The sequence below is a fragment of the Petaurus breviceps genome, unplaced genomic scaffold (assembly GCF_028583685.1).
Source record: "Petaurus breviceps papuanus isolate PSGF00001 unplaced genomic scaffold, PetGlider_PUasm1.0 90630, whole genome shotgun sequence".
Classification (NCBI taxonomy): Eukaryota; Metazoa; Chordata; class Mammalia; order Diprotodontia; family Petauridae; genus Petaurus; species Petaurus breviceps.
Window position 1 is genome coordinate 4,542,083 of NW_027187291.1, and position 20,187 is coordinate 4,562,269.

At 50.3% G+C, this 20,187-nt stretch overlaps 1 protein-coding gene across 7 annotated transcripts in view; it reads right to left on the reverse strand.

The window, feature by feature from the left end:
• Nucleotides 1–415: 415 nt before the first annotated feature.
• The window catches only part of UBTF (upstream binding transcription factor), a 21,276-nt gene continuing 1,504 nt past the window's right edge, over nucleotides 416–20,187 (reverse strand). For 2 of the 7 annotated variants that reach the window (XM_069064445.1, XM_069064444.1), the window contains exons 2-21: nucleotides 18,239–18,360; nucleotides 15,566–15,741; nucleotides 15,114–15,197; nucleotides 14,855–15,010; nucleotides 12,159–12,223; nucleotides 11,773–11,893; nucleotides 11,294–11,404; nucleotides 10,677–10,810; nucleotides 10,374–10,515; nucleotides 9,368–9,409; nucleotides 8,324–8,437; nucleotides 8,000–8,155; nucleotides 6,940–7,095; nucleotides 6,644–6,754; nucleotides 5,916–6,004; nucleotides 5,582–5,771; nucleotides 3,643–3,690; nucleotides 3,420–3,488; nucleotides 3,148–3,291; nucleotides 416–2,987 (exon numbers count right to left, since the gene is read on the reverse strand). In XM_069064445.1, the coding sequence (XP_068920546.1) occupies nucleotides 2,862–2,987; nucleotides 3,148–3,291; nucleotides 3,420–3,488; nucleotides 3,643–3,690; nucleotides 5,582–5,771; nucleotides 5,916–6,004; nucleotides 6,644–6,754; nucleotides 6,940–7,095; nucleotides 8,000–8,155; nucleotides 8,324–8,437; nucleotides 9,368–9,409; nucleotides 10,374–10,515; nucleotides 10,677–10,810; nucleotides 11,294–11,404; nucleotides 11,773–11,893; nucleotides 12,159–12,223; nucleotides 14,855–15,010; nucleotides 15,114–15,197; nucleotides 15,566–15,741; nucleotides 18,239–18,296 (2,292 nt within the window). In that variant the 5' untranslated portion in view covers nucleotides 18,297–18,360 and the 3' untranslated portion in view covers nucleotides 416–2,861. Of the gene's footprint in view, nucleotides 2,988–3,147; nucleotides 3,292–3,419; nucleotides 3,489–3,642; nucleotides 3,691–5,581; nucleotides 5,772–5,915; nucleotides 6,005–6,643; nucleotides 6,755–6,939; nucleotides 7,096–7,999; nucleotides 8,156–8,323; nucleotides 8,438–9,367; nucleotides 9,410–10,373; nucleotides 10,516–10,676; nucleotides 10,811–11,293; nucleotides 11,405–11,772; nucleotides 11,894–12,158; nucleotides 12,224–14,854; nucleotides 15,011–15,113; nucleotides 15,198–15,565; nucleotides 15,742–18,238; nucleotides 18,361–18,947; nucleotides 18,971–19,563; nucleotides 19,724–20,187 lie in introns of those variants that run through there. The other 5 variants (XM_069064447.1, XM_069064443.1, XM_069064446.1 and 2 more) reach the window with 5 other exon arrangements.

The window sequence follows — 20,187 nt, forward strand, 5'->3', positions numbered from 1 at the left end:
TCCCCACCCTTCTTCTTTTCCAGCATCCAATTCCCCCAGGTCTTTACCCTCATCCTGGTATCATGTTTTTTTTTTTCTTCACCAATTTATTACTTAGAAACCTGATAGGAGAATCTAGCAAATGTCTCCTAGCAGACAAATTAAGACCTTAATTGAAGGTAGACAGCCTAAGAAGGCTTGAGAGGACAAAACTACTTGCAAGTAATAGGGAAGCTGTCAATTAGCTTAAGAGGATGGGATCTAAACTCAAGGTACTCCCATCACAACCACACTTGCACACTCTGCTGGGGCAGGGAGAGTTGGCCATGTAACTGTGGGTCAGGGCAAAACCACCTCAAGGTCATTGCATTCTGAATTTATTCTTTCACCAACACCACTCGGTCCCTAAGCCACTTCCAGTGATGAGACATCAGCCAAACCTTTTTTTACTTTATTATACAAAAAAAAGGGGGGAGGGGGGAACAAAACTTCCAAAGTTGACCATAGCCAGACATCTCTAGCCATCCCACCCTCACCTTCCCCCCCTTCCCAGTGATAGAAATCCAAGTTGTGGCCATAGTTGTTGAAACCTACAAAACACTCTTTAAATATTAGAAAAAAAAAAATTGGGAGGCCCCCATAACCCTCCCTTAGGCTCTCCCATCAAAAAGGAAAAAAAAAAAGGAAACCAAAAACCCACCCTACCAACTTGTCCCAGTGCCAAAATGCACTTAGTGTGACCTCTTACAGTACCAACACCCCCACCCACCCATCTTCAATCTTGTCTGCACTGTAAGAATTTTTCAATGGGGGGGGATGTCCTAGGTTTTTTTTTGTTTGTTTGTTTTTTATACTAAAACATAGTCCACTTGAAACACAACAGTGGTAGGGCCAGTCAACTAAGGGCAGGAAGTGGGATTGATTTCCTGCTGGGTGTTAGGGGATGCAGAGACAGGCAAACACAGTCAAGTGGCAAACAGATGAACCCCTCCACCAGGTGTAGGACAAAGGGATGGGGGAGACCCCCCCCCATTCATCCCTAAGCATCAGTGTTTTCCTGAGGTCAGGGCATAGATTGTCTGGCTACCTTTGGGGGTCTACCAGTCACTTGACTGGGTCTGTCAAGGCTTCTCCTCTTCCCAACCAGCATCAATTTCCAGTTTCCCTCTGTCCCTTAGTTTTCCCATTATGGAAGATAAAAATTAAATGGAAAGCCTAAATAAGTCACTGACATGATTGTTGTTGTTTTTAAATCCAAATTTAGTCAAACATCTAAAAAATGATATTCACAGAAATAAATCCAAGTGACTTGGGGATGTCAGGTAGGCTAAGGAATTAGGAATTGGGGAAGGGGAGGGAGAGGGAAGGTCAGCTGCACCCAGCAGCCTTTAGCAAAATGAAACATTGCTATAAAAACTAGGCTGCCTGGGGGGACATAGGGGCCCAGTCTGAGGAATGAGTGAAGGCTGAAATATACATATGAAAACTTGTCAGTCCACCCCCTAGACTCAGATCCTGAGGTGGGTTGCATATTGCCAGCCTCTACTCCTCAGCCATGCTAGCCAGAACCAAAGTTTGCATCTCCTCCCCAGAAACTTAACTCCCTAGGGCCTAAGATACCCCACAACCTCATGCCATCTAGGTCAGCGAATCATTACCCCCCAAAAAAAGAAACCAAAACCCCACAACACACCCACACACACACACCCACACCCACACCTGAGGAAACTAGGGAATAACTCCATACAGCTTTCTTCTCTCCTCCTTCCCCCCCCCACCCCTAAACAAAGTGTCTACAAGGCAAGAATTTGGAATTTGTGAGATTGGGGACCTGCCTCTTTCCCTTGGGGGCAGATAGGACAGACAAGACAGGGGAGCCTCCAGTCTGCTTCCCATTTCCCTCCTTTCTATCTTAAAGGCCCAAGGGTCAGGCCTCATTTCTCTCTCTCTCTCTCTCTCTCACACACACACAAACACACACGCTATATACAGGCCACACAGTCTTACTTCCACACTCAAGACAATTTTTAAAAAAATGACAGCCCCCCCCCCCCCCCCCACCCCCCCTAACCCCCAAACGACAGAACAGACAGAGACAGTAGCGGAGATCGGTAGGAAACATCTCGTTGACAGCTCAGAGCTTAAAAAAAAATTATGTACACATATATAAAAAAGACTGCTGCCCTGAGGGGCAGGGGGAGCGCCTTCCTGCAAGGGGGTTAGCCAGGGCAGGAGGACTCAGGACCACTCCCATCTTCTTAAAGGACCCCCTGCAAATGTCCCCATACCCCCAGTTCCAACGAAGTGGTCAAGGCAACCAGTCACACAGGGGGAGGTGGGGCTGGTGGTAAGCAGGGGGCACAGCTTCAGAACTCCCTCCCCTGAATGGGGTAAGTGGGGAGTGAGAAGAGCCACACTCCACCCTTCAAGGCCTCCCCACCCTGAAAACCCATTCCAACCCCTGTGTACCCCTCCGACCCCCAGCCCCATTCCAATGTCCATGCTAGGAGCTGTTAAGTGCATTGAGATCCCTGGTCCAGGGTGGGCAACTAGGGAGTGGGGACTGTGACGAGATCCTGGGAGAGGGGTAGAGGAGGAAGGAAGGGTAGACACTGGCTCAGTCTGATGGTCATTCCCCTGGAGGCTCCCCTAGGGCTAATATCTCTCTAAGGTTGCAGAGTCCTAGCCTGGGCTCCCCCCACCCTCACCCCCCTCCCATGCATTTTGCTTTTTTAAAAAATGAGGGTGGGCTGGAGCAGAACTAGAGGGGTGAAAAAAAAATAGGAGTCACAGAGGGGACTCTCCCTTCAGCCCCTCCCAGCCCCCCAAAGGCTTTCCTAGGCCCCTGGGGGCACAGAGGCAGGCCTGGCCTCCCCCAGGGCTCAGTTGGAGTCAGAGTCAGATGAGTCTCCCGAGGAGGACGAGCTGGAGCTGCTTCCCTCTGACTCGTTGTCCTCATCTTCATCCTCGTCCTCGTCCTCGTCATCATCCTCTTCATCATCGTCATTCTGAAAGGGGTAAAGGCCGGCACAGTGATTTTAGGGGAGGGCATAACCCCTTCTCCTTTCCTCTGGGAGTGGCAGAAGCCCACAAGCCATTTCCTCGGTGCTGCCCCATGCCCAGCAATGGCCTCAGCCTACCCCCTATTCGAGGAATGTGAGCTCTTACCTCATCCCCATCTTCGCTCTCATCCTCACTGCTAGACTCAGAAGAATCGCCCCCCTCATCTGAGGAATCCCCATTTTCATCATCATCATCATCTTCTTCATCATCTTCCTCTTCCTCATCATCATCGTCATCTTCCTCTGACTCCTGGGGGCAAGAGGGAGGAACTATTGATGTCCACTGGGAACTCTTCCCTGGACCTGGACAGATCTTGTTTCCTCCTTCCTACCCTCTTCCCTTCAAAGTCCCTTTCCTTTTTCCTCTTTCCTACTCACCGACTTGGACTGCATGGTGGGCTTAGATTTAGGGTTTGGACCCCGAAGCTTGGTCATGCTCTTGCGTTTCTGTAGGCGAGGGACAGGAAGGGAAACAGAAGCAATAGCACTGAATTGCCAGCCATGTTAGTTTCATTGAATCTCCTTTCAACTTAAATGCCTCTCTCTGCCTAGGCCTTCCTTCTACCACCAACTCCACCCAGATCCTCCCTCCCAGACTCACATTGGAGATGTACTCTTTGTAAGCAGCTCGGTCCTGGGGGGACAGACTCTGGAGGACAAGAAGGCAGAGAGAAATATGAGAGGCAGCAGCAAAGGTGGGGAAAAATATTCCTTTCTACCTCTGTGGAAATTTGGGTGATCTCCCCTAGTTTCTATCCAACAACCTCTCCCCCCAAAAATGTCTGCAAAGGATTTAGAGGAAGACTGGGGCAAGGTTAGGGTTGGCAGAAGGGTTTTCTATTAATGTATACCTCCCTCCCTTGATTTCTACCACAAGCTTCGAACATGAAGATTATGAGACTGTGGTGGCCTAACCCTGACACTTTTAAGCTTTCATTTTTTAACCTACTTAGCTAGAACCTATAGGAGAAGCCTAGTAGGATGGGCTTGCTACTATGGGATACCAAGCCCCAGTCTGGAGTTCCATGTACGCCTCACACAGTTTCTAAGGGAGTACAGGCCTCTTTCTCTGGTCCTGTGGGAATCATGGCTCCTCTTTGTGTGCATATATGTCTTTCCCCCTCCTCTCTCTCCATCTCTCTCTCTTCCTTGTTGGGAAGAGGCAGCAGTGACAGACAAGGTTAACATGCTAGGTGGATTTGGAGTGAGTCAGGAGTCTTGGACACTGACTAGCCGGGCCATGGCCAAGCTTCCCCCAAACTCTCAGGAGTTTCACTTTCCTCACTTGTAAAATGAGCCCGTCAATAGCTGCACTGTCTGCCCCACTGGGTTGCTGGGAGGGTGGCCCTTTGCAAAGCCTAGAGCTCTATTCAATGTAGTTTGTTATTACTGAATAATTTGAATTGCAGCTGAATGTGATTCACTGCACAGCTGACCCTGAGCAGCTCACATGATACACATAGATTTTCTGGACACTGGATGTCTTCAAACTCCATTATTTACTAGGTTCTGCTTCTCCACTGGACTATGAGAATTAAACGATGGATGATAGCAGCTAGCCTTCACATGGTGCTTTCAGATCAGCAAAGTGCTTTACAAATACCTCATTTGATCCTCACAGAAACCTGAGAGATAGGTGTTATTATTTATCCTCATTTAATAGAGAGGGAAACTGAGGTTAGGTGACTTGCCCAGGATCATACAACTAGGAAGCCTATGAGGTACCATTTGAGCTCAAGCCTTCCTGCCTCCAGGCCTGGCATCCTATGCACTATGGTGCCATCTAGCTGTCACTATGTCCAAGTCCTTAGGTGCTGCTTTGCACCCAGCCAAGCAGACGATCTCTGTTGATGATGGAACCAAGAAATCTGACTTGGACAACTGGCTTCCAAGAGGCAAGGACTCTGAAGAGCAAGAGTCTACTTGTCTCTCTATAAACTGAAGGCCCTGAAGTCCAAGGCCACACGATAGAAATCTATCACCAAGCCACAACTTCCCCTAAGATGGTTCTTTCTCAGGCAGCACTGGTGGAGTGGAAAGAACATTGAGATTTGATAATAGGGGACCTTGGGCTCAAATCTCAAGTTTTAGCAACTACCAGCTGTGAGGCTCCACCAAGGAGTGGAGAAATCCAGAACCCTGGATTTGGGGTCAAGAAAATCCTGCCTGAGACATCTTGGCTGTGCCATCCTGGGCAAATCCGTGATCTGCAAAATGTGGGGGTTGGACTAGAAAGCCTCCAAGGTCCCTACCCAGCTCCAAGCCTATGATCTTAACGCCTCTGTGCCTGTTTCCTCATCCACATGATGGGGGAGCTGGCCCCCTTTTGGCTCTAAATCTAAAATCCTAGGAATTTTTCTAGCTCGAGTTTCCTTGCCTGTGAATCAGAGAGAATGATATTCGCACTTACCTGTTCTTTGTGTGGCTATTGGGAGATCACCACTTTGGAAATCTCCCAAGTGCTATGGGAAGGTGACTGATTTTGTGGGTTTCCCTCCTCCTCCTCCCAAGCTCTCTTTCCTCTGTACCCCAGCTCTTACCTTGACCCAAAGGTCCAAGTGCACCTTGTATTGCTTTTGTTGCTCTTCTGCTAATTTCTTGTAATGCTCCTTCTGGCCCTGGGAAATCCGCTGCCACCGGCTGCCAATCTCCACCATCCTCTCTTTCAGGGGCAGGTGGTTCAGCTCCCCATTGGACAGCAGCTCCTGGGAGAACTTCTGATAACCGTTCCTAAGCGGAGGAAGGTGACAGATAGGTCCTGGTCATCATGACTGCAGTCTCAGGAACTTTCTGATTGGAGGAGTTCCCCTGTGTCCTATCCCTCACTTCCGGATGCTGGAGCCACCCCACCCCCATCCCCAGGCCATGACTCACATGGGAGGCTTTTTGGGCTCCCCCTGGAACTTCATCTTCTTGGAGGAATTAGCAGTTGCTGGGGGAGCCCGCATCTCACTCAGCTCTCTCTACAGGAAGAGGGGAGAAAAGCTTGAATTAGTATACAAATCCCATCTACCCACCCAATCTGGCCCTCAAAGACATGCTATAGCTCAGGGGTAGGGAACCTGTGACCTTGAGGCAACATGTGGCCCTCTAGATCCTCAAATGCAGCCCTTTGACTGAATCCTCACTTCACAGAACAAATTCCCTCAATAAAAGGATTTGTTCTGTAAAATTTGGACTCTATCAAAAGGTTGCACCCAAGGACCTAGAAAGCTACCTATGGCCTCAAGGCTGCAGGTTCTCCACCCCTGCTGTAGCTCCTTAACCTGGCTCATTCAGAGCATGGGAGGATACCATGAAATTCAACTCTATAAACCCTTATCAAGCATCTATGATGTGCCAGGCACAGTGCTGACCACCCCTGCCTCTCCCCAGTTCCATCCCTAGGGAGGAAATAAAGCAAGGGCAAGTAACTAGGCAAATTATGGGGGTGAATGTAAATAACAGAACATGACTCCCTAACAAAAGGATGGTCTTAGAGCAGCTTGAGAGAACCTCAGTAAGCCAGAGCTGGGTACCAGAGAGGGAGCTGGAGAGGGCTCGAGAAGAGCTCCCCACCCTGCCAGCCTCCCAGCCACCCTCCCCTCCCCGCCCCCCCACACCTCATATCTTTTCTGGTCCTCAGCTGCCTTCTTGATCCACATGAGTTTCTCCTTCTTTTCCATATTGTTCCAGGTTACTTCCATAGCCTTCAGGGCTTTCCCTCGGTCATTCTGGCCAAGGAAAAGACAGTTAGATGTGGGGAGGGCCCTGGGGGGTGTGGGTGGGGAGAGAGGATCTCCCCCTTGAATCACATGCAACCCAAGAAGGCCTGCCCCCTTGTCTAGAAGGAACACTTTCCCCCCCTCCCCTTGTTGGCACCTCAGTAGGCCCTACCCCCCTTGAACCGCCTTCCAACCTTGAAACGGGCCAGGTAGTCCCCAATGACGCTCTGCTGCCAAATCTCCTCTGCGGTCTTAGGCGACTCTGGCAGCTTTCCCCGCTCCTCCCGCTCTGTCCCAGGCTTCCTCTCAGACTGTGCTTTCAGGGCCGCCTCTCTTGCTTTGTACTTGGCCTGGGGTGGGGAAGGCCAGAAAGAAGCAGTCAGGGTCTTGGTTACCTCCAGCACCTGGCTCCTGCCAGTCCACTCCTTCCACCCTCAGGTATCCTTTTCAGAATTATGATACCATGTACAGAGGGAAAGAGACTTTCAAGATGTCTATCCCAGGGGACAACTCCTGCTAAGGTTCTCCCTGGGGGATCTCCTTTGGACAAAGCGAGGTCTCCAGATAGTGCTATGGAGAGTACTGGAATTTGGAAAGACCAGAGTTCAGATCTTGCCTCAGGACACTTACTAGCTCTGTGACCTCTATGTTCTTATTTCCTCTGCAAAATGAGGCACATATAACCTGGTCATGTAATTTAACTAGCAATAATGACATGCCATAGGTCAGGGTGACAAAATATCTCATTTGATCCTCCCAACACTGGGAGGTGGGTACTATTATTAATCCCATTTTACAGAGGAAGAAATAGAGGGAAACAGAGGTGAAGTGACTTGTCCAGGGCCACACAACTAGTATAAATATCTGAGACTGGATTTGAAGTTAGGTCTTCCTGATTCCAGGCCCGGTGCTCTATCCCACCAAACTGCCTCTTAACAACTTGGCTCAAAAGGTTGGCTTAGGAGGAAGGGCTGCTGGGTTTAGGCCAGTAATGCTTAACAGACACAGGTGTGGATGTGATGGAGAAAAGCAGCTCTTTAGATTTTTCAAGGAGCCAGATACTTTATGGGCCACCTCCAAGCAGCTTTCTCCTTCCCCAAAGACAGCTCTAAGTTAATGATCCTACTAACTTTTCTGGGCCTCAGTTTCTCCATCTGTAAAATGAGGGGGTTAGACTCGATGGCTTCTAAGGTCTCTATCCTTCCTGGCAGGAACTAGAAAAGTGGGGGGAGGTACTCTATGATTCCCCCCAACCTTCTTCTTCTCGGACAGGTCATTCCACATGCGGGCCAGGAGCCGGGTCAGCTCGCTCTCTGACAGCTCAGGCCGCTCCTCCTGCAGCTGGCGTCGCTTTTCCTCTGAGAAGATGAACATGGCGGAGACAGGCCGCTTGGGTTTTTCGGAGCCGCCCTGGCAAAGACAGGGACCTTAGCAGGGACCTTAGAGGCCATCGAAAAGCACAGGGCATTGAGTGACTTCTATAGGTTTCCAGCGGCAGGGAGCCTATGTCTGAGGAAGGTGGAGGAGGGGTGCCTCGTCTCTGAGCCCAGGGCACCACTCCCCTTGGTCCATCCTTACCTTGCTACCATCTGGAGAAGGTTTCTTAGAGGCAGGGCTGGTGGCTCGCTTCCTGTTGATGCCTAACATCTTCTCTTCTCCCAAGACACGCTGCTGTTCTTCCTCTGGAAGACTCTGAGGGGGTGGGAGGGGATATAGTATGTTGAGGTTGCTCTTTTCTTTCCTGTCTCCCTCCATCTCCTTGACTGAGCCCCTGGGGAGAGTCAGGAATCTCTAAGCTTCCACCTAAACTCTGCCCTAGGATCAGAAAGATCAACAGTTCCACAGCTGTGCCTCAGATGCCAACCTCATTTTTTTTTTTTTTTCACAAATGAGGAAGCTAAGGCTCAGGGATTGGAAGTGGCTCCTCCAAGGTCACACAGGGTGCCAGAGGTGGGGTTTGAACCCAGGTAGGTCCTGTGTCTTGAGAGCAAGGGCTCTAGGAAGGGAGAATAAAATGGCTATTGCACTTACTGTATACCAAGTACAGTGCTAAGTTCTGTAATAATAATTTATGTAGTGCTTACTATGTGCTAAATGTAATAATGATGATGATGATAATGATTAACATTTATATAGCACTTACTGTGGTAGGCACAGTGCTAAGCTCTATAAAGCACCTACTATGTGCCATGCAATGTGGTAAGTGTTTTACAATTATTATCTCATTTGATCTTCACAACAAGACTGGGAAGAGGGTGCTATTATACCTATTTTAGAGATAAGACAACTGAGGCAGATAAGGTTAAAATGACTTGCCCAGGGTCACAGCTAGTAGGTATTGAAGGATGGCTCTGCCCCAGGCTGAGCATCTCATTGATGAACTAGTCCTGCATACTAACAAACTTCCTGGCCTGACCTGCTGGTTCACTTTGATTTACATGAATGTGCTGACAACTCCATTTGACTTGTCAGCCCATGACATTTAGGAGAAAAACCATAGAAGTCTGTCTTGCTGCATTACCCTCCCCCTAGCCACACCTGATCAGAGGTTCCTCTGGATTCTTCACCGTGACCCTACCTCCATCCCTCCTCTCCCAGGGGCTGCTCACGTCCAATACTCACCTCCAGAAAGCGCAGGAGTTCAATCTCATAATCTTTCTTTTTCTGGGGAAGCAGGGAGGAGAGTTAGTCATGGAAGGCTGTTTTCTCACTCTTTTAGGTGGCTGAACAAGTACATCATCAGTTCAGGGAAGGCCCATCCACTATAAAAATGACTTACTCTTTCTAAACTTCTAAAGCTTCTCCCCAAACACCATTCATTAATGAGGAGCTGTAAGGGGATGTTGATGGGAACTATGACAGAGAGGGGCAGCCATGGCATAGGTTTGAAGAACCTTCTATAACAAAGTTCCTGACCAGGAAAGAACCTCAAAATCCTACATTCTGAAGCACAGTGGTCCTTGTAGGGAGAAGAGACAAGACCTCTGGGTTCTACTGCTATTCTGGAGAGGATGTATGGCAGGATGAGAGGAGGAAGGAAGATGAGGGAGTGGGGAATTCACTAACCATACAGCAGTCCTCAAAGTGTGGTCCAGAGACCCCTGAGGCTTCCTTAGATACTTTCAGGGTGTCCATCTCTTTTATAGTCAAAACTATTTCCACAATAATACTATTTTAATTTCTAATATAGTAAAAACATCAGTAGACGTAACCTACATAAACCAAGTTCTTTAGGGCTTCCTCAATCATTTTTAAGAGTATAAAAAAGGAGTCCTGAGACCAAAAAGTTTTAAGAACTAATCCACCAGATTGACAATTAATAATTAAAATTAAAATGGTCTACTTTGGTAGTCTGATGAAGTCAATGGACTCCTTAGAAGAAGGTTTTAAAATAATTAAAGTAGATGACAAATTTCAGCTAGAGATTAATGGGAAAAAAAGAGAATTTTTTCTCTCAAATCTCAAAGATCTGAATACCTACTTAACCCCTGAATTAACCCACCCACCCCTTAGTGGATAGAAAGAGGCAGACACCCTTGGGTGTCAGCAGCAATCAGGGATGTGGTGGCTGGTCCTCTATCCTCTCCCCTCTCACATCCCCTTCTTCCCTCCCCAAACCTGCACTCACCTGGTCACACTTCTTGTGGTATGCATCTTTCTCCTTCTGGGAAAGAAGCTTCCATTGCTGGCTACAAAGCACCATTCTTTCTGTACTCGGTACGTCCTTCATGTTGGCCATCAGCTCCGCACAGTAGAGGGAGTAGCTATTTCTGGGGTAGGGCGTATGCATAGGGGTCATTAACCAAAAAATGCTCATTGCTTAGGGTTCTGGGGGGCAAGTCATCCTAGTAGAGGTCACGTGGGAGTTACCAGACACCCCCTAGCTCCCCATTCCTCCCCTCCCTTTTCTCATTCCGGGAACAACTCTTACGGAGGTGGCTTGGTGGGTCGCCCATCAAATTTGTCCTTGAGCTGACGCTCTGCCTTTGTAAGGGTGGACTTGGTGATGCCTTCCTCACTGATGTTGAGTTCAGGGTGCTTCTGGATATAGTCCCTCATGATCTCCTGCAGAGTTAGGGGTAGGGTGGAGGGAGGGGCGAATGGGGGCAAGGGGTTAGCAGGGATAGGTTGTGGGAGGCCAGCCACTTCTGGGCAGAAAGGGGAGGAAGAAAGAAGCTGGGAGGATGGGAGCAGCCAGCTCTCTGGCCATACCCTTACCCCCTGGCAAAGGGGGGTGGGGATGGGTTGGTTTAAAAGCGCCCTGCCCTGCTCTAGCCTGAGCCTTTAAAAGGGGTCAAGGGTGGGATGAGGGAGAGGAAAGGGGGCCACAATGGCCCCTTCCTCTATTTGGGGCCAGGGATTAAACACCTCCCTTCGCTCAGCCTGGAAGTAACTTCCCAAAAACAGAGCGAGGTGGCCATGGAATAGAGTGGGTGAGGGTAGAGGGGGTGAGGGGGCCCTCTGGGGGTCCCCTGCCCCGCCCCAAGTCATGAAGAGCTGGGGTGAGGGGCTGGGGGGCCCAGTGGTGGAATGCAGCGGAAGCCTGACCTCATACTCCTTCCGCTGCTCCAGGGCCTTATGAATCCATTTCAGCCTCTTTTTGTCCGAGAGCTGAGACCACTGCTTCCCCAGGGAGTCCTTCACCTCCTTCGTAGTGGCCTGGAAACCAAAAGCCGTCAGACACACACAGGCAGCCCGGGCTGGGGGAGGGGGGCAGAGAGACCCCCTCCCCCAAGGAGGGGGGACAGGAAGCCACGGGAGGACACATCAGCGTCCTCCACGGGCTGGAAGGGAAGGGATGGAGAGGAGGGTCCGAGGAAGGCCCCTCTCTCTCCCTCTCTCAGGGTAACAAGCGTGCGCAGACACTCTCACACACGCACACTGTCCAGCCCCCGGCCTTGTCCATGCAATCCATTCCCCTGCCCATGGGCTCTCCTTTCCTGCTCCCCACCGCCGTGCATGGCCCTGCCTGGCGCAGTTTCCCAACCCTCCCTACCCCTGCCCCTCCCAAACCCCAGCCCACTCACATCAGGGCGAACTTTCAGATACACCTTCTTTTCATGGGTATACCACAGCTGCTGGGGGGTTTTGGGTTTCTCAGGCACATCCGACTTCTTGGCATTCTGGATTAGGTCAGGGTGATCCTCCCTAGCCAGAGGGTACCAGTAAGGGGGTGCTGAGACAAGGACCCCAACCCAACAACTCTGATCCACCCTTCCCCCCATCCCTATCACAAGGTACTCGGGGTCAATTTGGCCATAGGCTGTGACCACCTTCTATGCCTCCCCACCAGGCTACATTGTACAAGAGTCTGCATGATAATCAAACCCTTACACAAAGTAAACAGGCTGCCCTAGGCTGGCTGCTTTCTCAGGAAGTTCAGTAAGCCCCTTCTCCGATCCCAATCCCTTACCTGAATCGAGCCAGGTTTCGTTCAAACTCTTGTTTCTCTCTCTGGAAGTCTTGAATGTACTTCATCTGGGGGCGGGGAGGAGGGGTTACCATATGGGCAAGGTCTGTCTTTCCCCACACCACAAAGTCTCAGAAATTCACCCCAATGGGAGACTGAGCTTAAGGAAGGAAGCTGGACAGCCTTGCCAGAAAGGGATAGTCTGCCTGCCTTTAACAGCAAAGGCGGAGGCAGAAGACTCAAGGGGCACCAGGGCAGAACAGCCAAATCAGTCTCCCTTACCACGTCAGCTCTTCTATCCTCCTTTCCATCCAAGTACTGGTTTCAAGTCTCACCTGACACTACACATTTGACTTTTGGGAAGCCATTAACCCATTTCCTCATCTGTACAATGAGCTATACAGATAAGAGAGCCTGTCTCTAGAACAATGATCCTATCAGCTTTTGCTCTGTCCCACTTTTTACCTGCCTCACTGTCAGGTTTCCCAGCAGGGCTGATGGGAAAGTTTCAGGCACCCAGGGCAGCGAGAAAATAACACTGAATCTGAACCTGGGTTCAAGGCCTTCCAGTACTTCCTGGTATTGGGACACTGGCCAAGTCTTAACTGCCAACTTTCATGAGACTACCAAGAGCCTCAAATGAGAGGGCATGTAAAGTATTTTGTAAACCCTAAAGCACCGGGTCAACATCCAGCTAGTCCCACTTCACCTCAAAGGGCTGATCTGTTCCTGAAAAGATGGCTAAAAGTGGGTAGTTAAAATCTGTAAGGGTCATTTGCTATTCATCAAATCCCGAGTTGCTCTGCTTCTATAATGCTAGTGTACCATAACTGAGCTTCTTTGTAATTAGATTTTTGGCTTTTGGATTTCCTCGAGGGTCACACCTTGGGGTGCTATCCCTTCTCTCATGGCCTTTCTCCATACCAACTTCTTTTCCCTTTCCTCTCTTGCCAATCTATATTCTGCCTTCCAATTTCATCCTATCTCCTCTCTAGTCTTTCCCCCTCCCATATAGCCATTTCCTATCTAATCTTTATTCATAACCATGTTTCTCCCTATAGTTTTCTTATTTCAAATCATTAAGATTTAGGGCTGGTAGGGCAATTATGAGATCATATAGTGCAAAACCTATCTTACAGAGTAAGGAGCTGAGACACAAGACAAATGTGTCCAAGGCCACAAAGAGAACAAGAGGCAGACTGGGAATTTACTTCTTCCCTTTCTGCTTCTGAATCATATCTTTATATTCCTGTTTCTATTATTTTCCCCCTCACTGAATAATTCTGATGTGTCTATCCCATCTCTTCAATTGTATCAAACCTTCATTTTATCCTTCCCAACATCTTTTTTTCCCTTTAACGTGAGCTCTATTTCCTAACTTCCCTCACCTTTTAGTATTTCTATTCTGTTCAGGACTACTTTAATTCTCATCCCTTAGAGAATACAGAATGACCAGGATGGAAGGTCATACGGCTCACTTAGGGTAAAATCTTCATTTCACAGGCAAAGAAAACTGAGGTAGCCTGGGGAGGGTTGATAACACATTGAACATGTGCAAAAACACAGGTGACCTGATTTCCAGGGTCTATGGTTCTTTCCATGAAACCATATTCCTTCTTCCTCTCCTTCTAGGTTGTTTGCCTGCCACTCTATCCTTTTCTGTGTGTATGTGTGTACAGTAACATATATATACACATGCATATGTGAATATAAGCACATAGCTTTGTAGTCACCTCTTGCTCTTCTGGTGAAACCAGTGCAGGAAGCAATGACTTAAAGAGAGATGGGATTCCCATCTAACTTTGAAACACATTTACAACTATTTTTGAAAGATAAATTAACCTTCCTCATTGTTTAGCTCAGACCAATGCTCTTCCCTATGTATAACTTGTCCTTATCTCCTATTCTCCTGCCTCATTTTTCTTTTTCCAGTCTCTTTTCCCTTCCCCTCTTTGACTCCTGCTTCTCTGTCTCCTTCTTTATCTATGTTGTATCTATCCTAAATTCTAGCCACTTGTGCCCACCTCCTCTTCTTCTCCCAATCTCTTTCTTAGGCTCTATCCTTAACCCTATGGTTATGTTGTAATTTTTCTACCCATTTCCATACATTGGTTCAATGTGGAAGTCTCTATCTAGAGGCTGTAAATCACCGCCCCCATTCCTAGCTGTGTGGTTTGGTCAATCAAAGCTCATGTCCAGTTTCCTGTCTATCAGTCTTACGGAAACTTAAATCTTAATCCACGAGTGGGTGCTCCCACCTCCAGCATGCTATCAATATGTCTTTAAGAGAGCATGCCTTTATGCATATCTGTGTTTGCAAAAAAGCACGTATGACTATAATATGGATTTGGATTTTGGACAAAGCATATATCTGGTTGCTGTATGTGTGGGGATGCATGTATGTGGGGGAACATATGTACAAAAATAAATGTTTATAGGACAGAATGAGTGTATGTCTAGGTGTGCATATACCATGCCTTCTTGACAGAACAGATAGCCTTGTATAACAATGTGAGTCTATCCCCACCTAAGTTCACTTATATGTGACAGGGTCTGTGAGTGAAAAGGTGTGGTCCAGTCCCAACTCTGAGCATACACTCTGTGTGTGTGTGTGCTCACAAGTGTACATGTGCCGGCGTACCCACTGTAACACAGGCAAAGTGAAACCTTCCCTCCCCCCTCTCTTCCCCTCCCCCCACCTTCTTCTTCTCAGGAAGCTCCTTATACTTCTTAGACAAGATCTTCGTCAGATCCAGGTTGCTCATCTCTGGGTGAAGTTTTGCATACTTAGCCCTCTTCTCCATAAAAAATCGGAAATAAGGGGTCAGAGGCTTCTTGGGGAAGTCTGGATGTTTCTGGAAGGATAGAGGTCAAAGTGATAGCCAGGTTCAGCCTTTTCTTCACCTTGGCCCAAATCCATTTTTCCCTCTGTCCTGATAAAGTCTCAAAGAGACCCACCTTGAGTTTTTTGCCTTTGTAAGGATTCTTGACATGCTCCTGGGCATCTAGAATAAGTTCTGTCAACGTTCGGAACTTCCGTACCTTAGGGAGGAGAAAAAAAAAAACAATATTGGGAATGTCAGGGCTGGGATTACTGCTCACTCAGACATTTCTTAGGTAATAACTGCCAGAGTAAAAAGCAAAGTCCCGAGGTAGGTAACAGGTCCTCTTACATATCACCAAGAGAAAGAAAAAAGAGACAGACATGGGGGTGCAGAAAATGGAAGGACTAGTTAAAGATGGTCACATATACAAACACACAGAACTACCTTCTCTACCCAGTAACTAGGGGAAAGACAACCGCCCCCTCCTCCCCATCAATAGTTTAGGTAAGGACACCCACATGGAACAAATTATGATACTCTGCCTTGAGAGACTAAAGCAGCTGTGGGTTTAGCAGAGATAGTTACCTCATTAGAGATCTCAACCCATTTGAGTTTGCACATATCCCCAGAGAAGTCCTTAAAGGCAACTTTCTCCCAGTCCATGTGTGATTCTGTGGTTTTGAACTTGGAGCTGTCATTAGAAGGCAGATTGTTCTTCATGCATTCCAACAAGGTCAGCATATCTTCCTGTGACCAGCGGTCTGTTGGGAAGGGAGGCAAGTGGATGTCACTATCATAAAAGGGTAAGACTGGGCTCCAACCCAGTAGAATATAAGCTCCCTAAGGACAAGGGCCATTTCATTTTTTTTTTTTGTCTTTGTATTCTTGTCGCTTTCCTGGGTACACCTGGCACATAGTAGGTATTTTCATAAATATTTCTTTGCTGAACTACATTGACCTCCAAAACCCAGCTTCCTTCAGGACCTAATTTATCTCCCTGAGGAATACATGACAGAAGGCTCATCATCTCACACACAATAGGAGAGCTGAGGCCAGCTCCAATTTGCTGTCCTTAGGAACTTTTTTTTCCCTCTCCCCCACCACATCTGAGAAATAGTAGGTAGCATCTGACCAAGGACCCAAGTGACACTGCCATAATAACTCCTATTTCCCTTTGGCATGCGAGCAGCATTTTCATAGGATTATAGACTGAGCAGTGACCTTATATATCATCTTTTCCAACCCTCTTATTTTATAGATGAGCAAACAGAAACCCAGAGATGAAGTGAACTGCTCAAGGTCACACAGTAACAAGTAGCAGAGCTGGAATTTGAATTGTCTTGTTGCCTCTCCATTGGGGATTAGTCCTAGAAATCTTTCCCTATACTACTCAGTATCAAGAAAAAAAAATGCAATCATATGGAAAAGAAGAGACCTCATCAGATTAAGGAACAGAACTTTAGCTTAGGCTAAGGAGAAGGGGGCAGATTATAATTTGGGGTCCTTTTTGGGGGGATAGAGAAAAAATGATTTTCTATCATATCATTTAAATGGAAAAGAGAGAAGCAAAAGCTAGCAGGGACATAGAGGATGTCCTTCCCAATGGGGCCGGATGTAGGGACTCCTTCGAAGCCCACAGAGTTCAGCTGGCTTCTCTGAGAGGGGAGGAAGTGGGGGAGTCAATATATGGTACCAGCTGCCAAGTTATAGCTGAGGCTTAACACTTTGGCTGTTGATGTGGGAGAGACCCTGAGAAACTCACACAGATGTTTCTTTATCACATCTCGAAACCAGAGGGTAAAGAAGGGACATCTTCAATGCCCCTAATCCCACAAGAAAGGGATACATAGGGGACTATCTACAGAGGTGGGAAAAATGGAATTGAAATTGGGATGGGAGGAGAGAACTTCCCCTGGGATGGATATAGGAAGGTAGATTGGTAGCAATCTGAAAAAGGCACAGTCCCAAGCAGAGGGGCAGTATTCCCGGGTGGGGGGGGGGGGGGGGTGGAAAGGAGGCAGAGGAGAAGAGGGTTGGGTGCCTTGGGAAAGAATGTCTAGCTTTCTTGGCTGAACTCTCTAAGAAACCAAGGATGGGGATTTGAAACAGCTGTTCCAAACAAATCCAAGTCCAGACCCAAAACAAACATCTGGGTTTCTTTTTTGTGCTATATCTATATTGGTTTAGGGATGGTGAGGGAGAAAGCAGAGAATTGTTAAGGGTCCAAAATCAAAGTGGTTTATTCATTTTCATTTTTATCCAGTAAGTGACCTGCAACAACGGACAGAGGTCCTTCCTAGCATAGGTCACACAAACCCATAATCCTCTCAGGGCAATGCCAGATGCTCCAATCCCTATCCCTTCCCCCAACCTCCCCTCCTTCTGACCAGGCTGGATTTCTTCAGTATTCTAAGAGTAAAAAAGGATTTTAAGGGGATTGCTCAATACAGTAACCATAATGTAACTATAAAATAACTATAATGAAGCCACTCTCCCAACCCCTGAAAGATTGTATCAATTTAATAAAACGGATGCCTTCACCCCCCCCCCAAAAGCCCCCAATCCTCCCCTTCATAGCCAAACCCAAAGTGAGAGGTGAATTGTCTATGGCCTCACATCAAAGGGATACCCCCACCACTTCCACAGCTGGCTGGAACCCAAGGGAAATGAGGCATTTTGTTCTGTGGAGACTGAATACTTAAGCAACTTCTTATTCTTAAACATGAATCTGGAAAAAGGGATACATTCTATGTATGGGAATGGGAGAGCAGAGGTTATTTTCTGAAATGGAGAACAAATAATTTAGATCTATCTAGTCTTGTATGAGCAGAGGGGAGTAGTTGTTTAAGGGTGCCTGGAGATTTGTAATGTCTTCATTCAACAAACGTTTATTGGACACCTACTACGTGCAGGGTTTTCTGAGGGATACAAAAATAAATAAAACAGGTTGCTAGCCTTCAAGAAGCTTCCAAAGTCTTATTCTTCATGCTTTATGGGATCCTGTCCTTCAAGGCCCAAGCCCCTCAAAAAGGATAATTTTGCTCAAAGTATAAGTAGTAGGCAGTGTACTGAAAACAGTACACAGAATTTAGTGGAGGGAGTGAAAAGAACATCCCACCCCCAATATTATAGCTCTTTCATCTTAAGATAGGGGAGGAGGAGGTGTTGGTGAGAGACTGAGGCCAGGGAAGGGACAGCTCTATAACCCCACAGGGAAGTGGCTTTCTAAGCACTGGGTGGAGGGAAGTGCTCTCCCACCTTGGCCTTTGGGTACGGCCATCTCCAGGTCGGTGGTGCAGTCAGCTTCTCCGTTCATTGTCCAGCTGTCCAGCTTCTACTTCTGTCCTGTTGAGCCAGCCCGGGAGTGAAAGGCGTTTACCCTGGAAAAAGCACACCCATTCCCCAATTCAGCCTGGCTGGGAGCACCAGGAGGTTCCCCTTCAGCTTCTCCCCCTAAAAGAAAGGGGGCAGTCTCCACACTTCCCACCCACCCTCTGGAGTGGCAAAGGACCTCCCCCCCTCCTCCCCCCCCCCTCCCCCTGCAGCAGGACTCTGCCTAGGGGAGGTGGGCAGGCTTGCAGGAGTACTCCCAGGCCCCCACGTGTGTGGTTGCTCAGGGCTCTGGGGTGCAGCGAGCTCCACCCCAAGGAAAAAAACAAAACTCTCCACGCGCGGGGGAGGGGGGTGGCCGGAGGAGGGGGGGGAGGAGAAGGGCGGGTAAAGGGCGCGCGCCGCCGCGGGAACAGGGGCGCGCGCGCCAGTCTCCTCCTCCTCCGCCCCCCCCTCCATTCCCTGCTCCCCCCGCCTCCGCAGCCCGGCGGGGACCCGGACGCTGCGCAGGCACCGCCAGCCCCGGAGCGCCGCGGCCGCACCGCCCCCGGGGACCCGGATCCGGATTCCTACCGCCCTCCTCCCCTTCCCCGAGCCGCCAGCCCGCCCAGGGCCGAGCAGCTGGAACTCCCCCTACCCCCAGCCCCGGGGGACTCCGCCGCCCCCCGATCCGGAGCCGCACTCAGCAGCAGCCGCGGCCCCAGCGGCCGGAGTCAGCACCTCCTCGTCCCCCGGGCCCTGCGGCCCAGCCCGGGCGGTGCCCCCGCCCCGGCCCCCGGGGAGCCGAGCCAAGGCCGAGAGGGAGGGAGGCAGCCAGGCGGGGAGGCGGGCGGGCAGGCGGGGGCGTACAGGACTCGCCGTCCCCGCCGCCCCCTCCGGCGATCCGGGAGAACTGCGGCTCCCACCCCGGGAGGAACGCGGGCTCCCCCGCCCCGCGGCCAGCCTCGGCCTGGGCCTCCCCGCGCGTCCTCCTCCGGCTGCCCCGCGTTCTCTCCCCCCAGCCTCCTCCTCTTCCAGCTCCCCCCGGGGCAGGATTTCTCCCAGAGGCTCGGGTCCCCTCGCGAGGCCTCCAGCTCCTTCCTCATCCTCCTGCTCCAGCTCCTCGGCCCCAGCCCACGTTCTCCGGCCCTATTTCCCCTTCCGCGCTCTCGGGGTGCCGTCTTCCCGAGCCTGGCCCTCGGTCCCCTCCCTCCACGTTGCTCGATCTCGCCTTCCCCCGGCGCAAGGTTCCCCAGCCCTGGTCCCGCGATTACCGGGCGCAGCTCCGCGTCCGGGCGCCCCGCTCCCGCGGCTCCCTCCTCCCCCGCTCTGCCGGGCACAGCCGCAGCTCCCTCCCGCGGCAGCTCCTCCTCCTCCGAGCGCGGCTGGGGCGGCGGCTGCTGCTGCTGCTGCTGCTGCTGCTGCTGCTGGGGCGGCGGCGGCGACGGCTGCTGCTGCTGCTGCTCCTCGCGGCGAAAAGCACAAAGCACTGCGCCCTCCGCCTGCAGGCAGCCCGCCTGCCCGCCGGCCCCGGGCTCTACGAGCACACCCCCCGTCGCCGCTGCAGCCTCCGCCGCCGGAGCGGGAAGGAGGAGGGAGAAGGGAGGAGGAGGAGCGGGGAGGGGGGGGCGGGAGAAGCGGAGCAGCGAGCGCGTCCTTCCCCGTAGAGCGCACACCGACCCCCGGGGAGCGAGCGCCCGCCCGCCCCGAAGGCTCCTCTCCCTCCCACACCCCAGCCCGGGCGGGCTCCACGGGGGGCAGCTGGGAGGAGGGGCGGGGAGCTGGGGGGGACCCGGGCAGCCGAGGAGGAGGGAAGGAAAGGGGGGGGGGAGATGGCAGCAGCGGTGGGCGGGGGGGGGCTAGGGGGGGGGGCCGAGGGAAAGAGACACGCAGCCGCC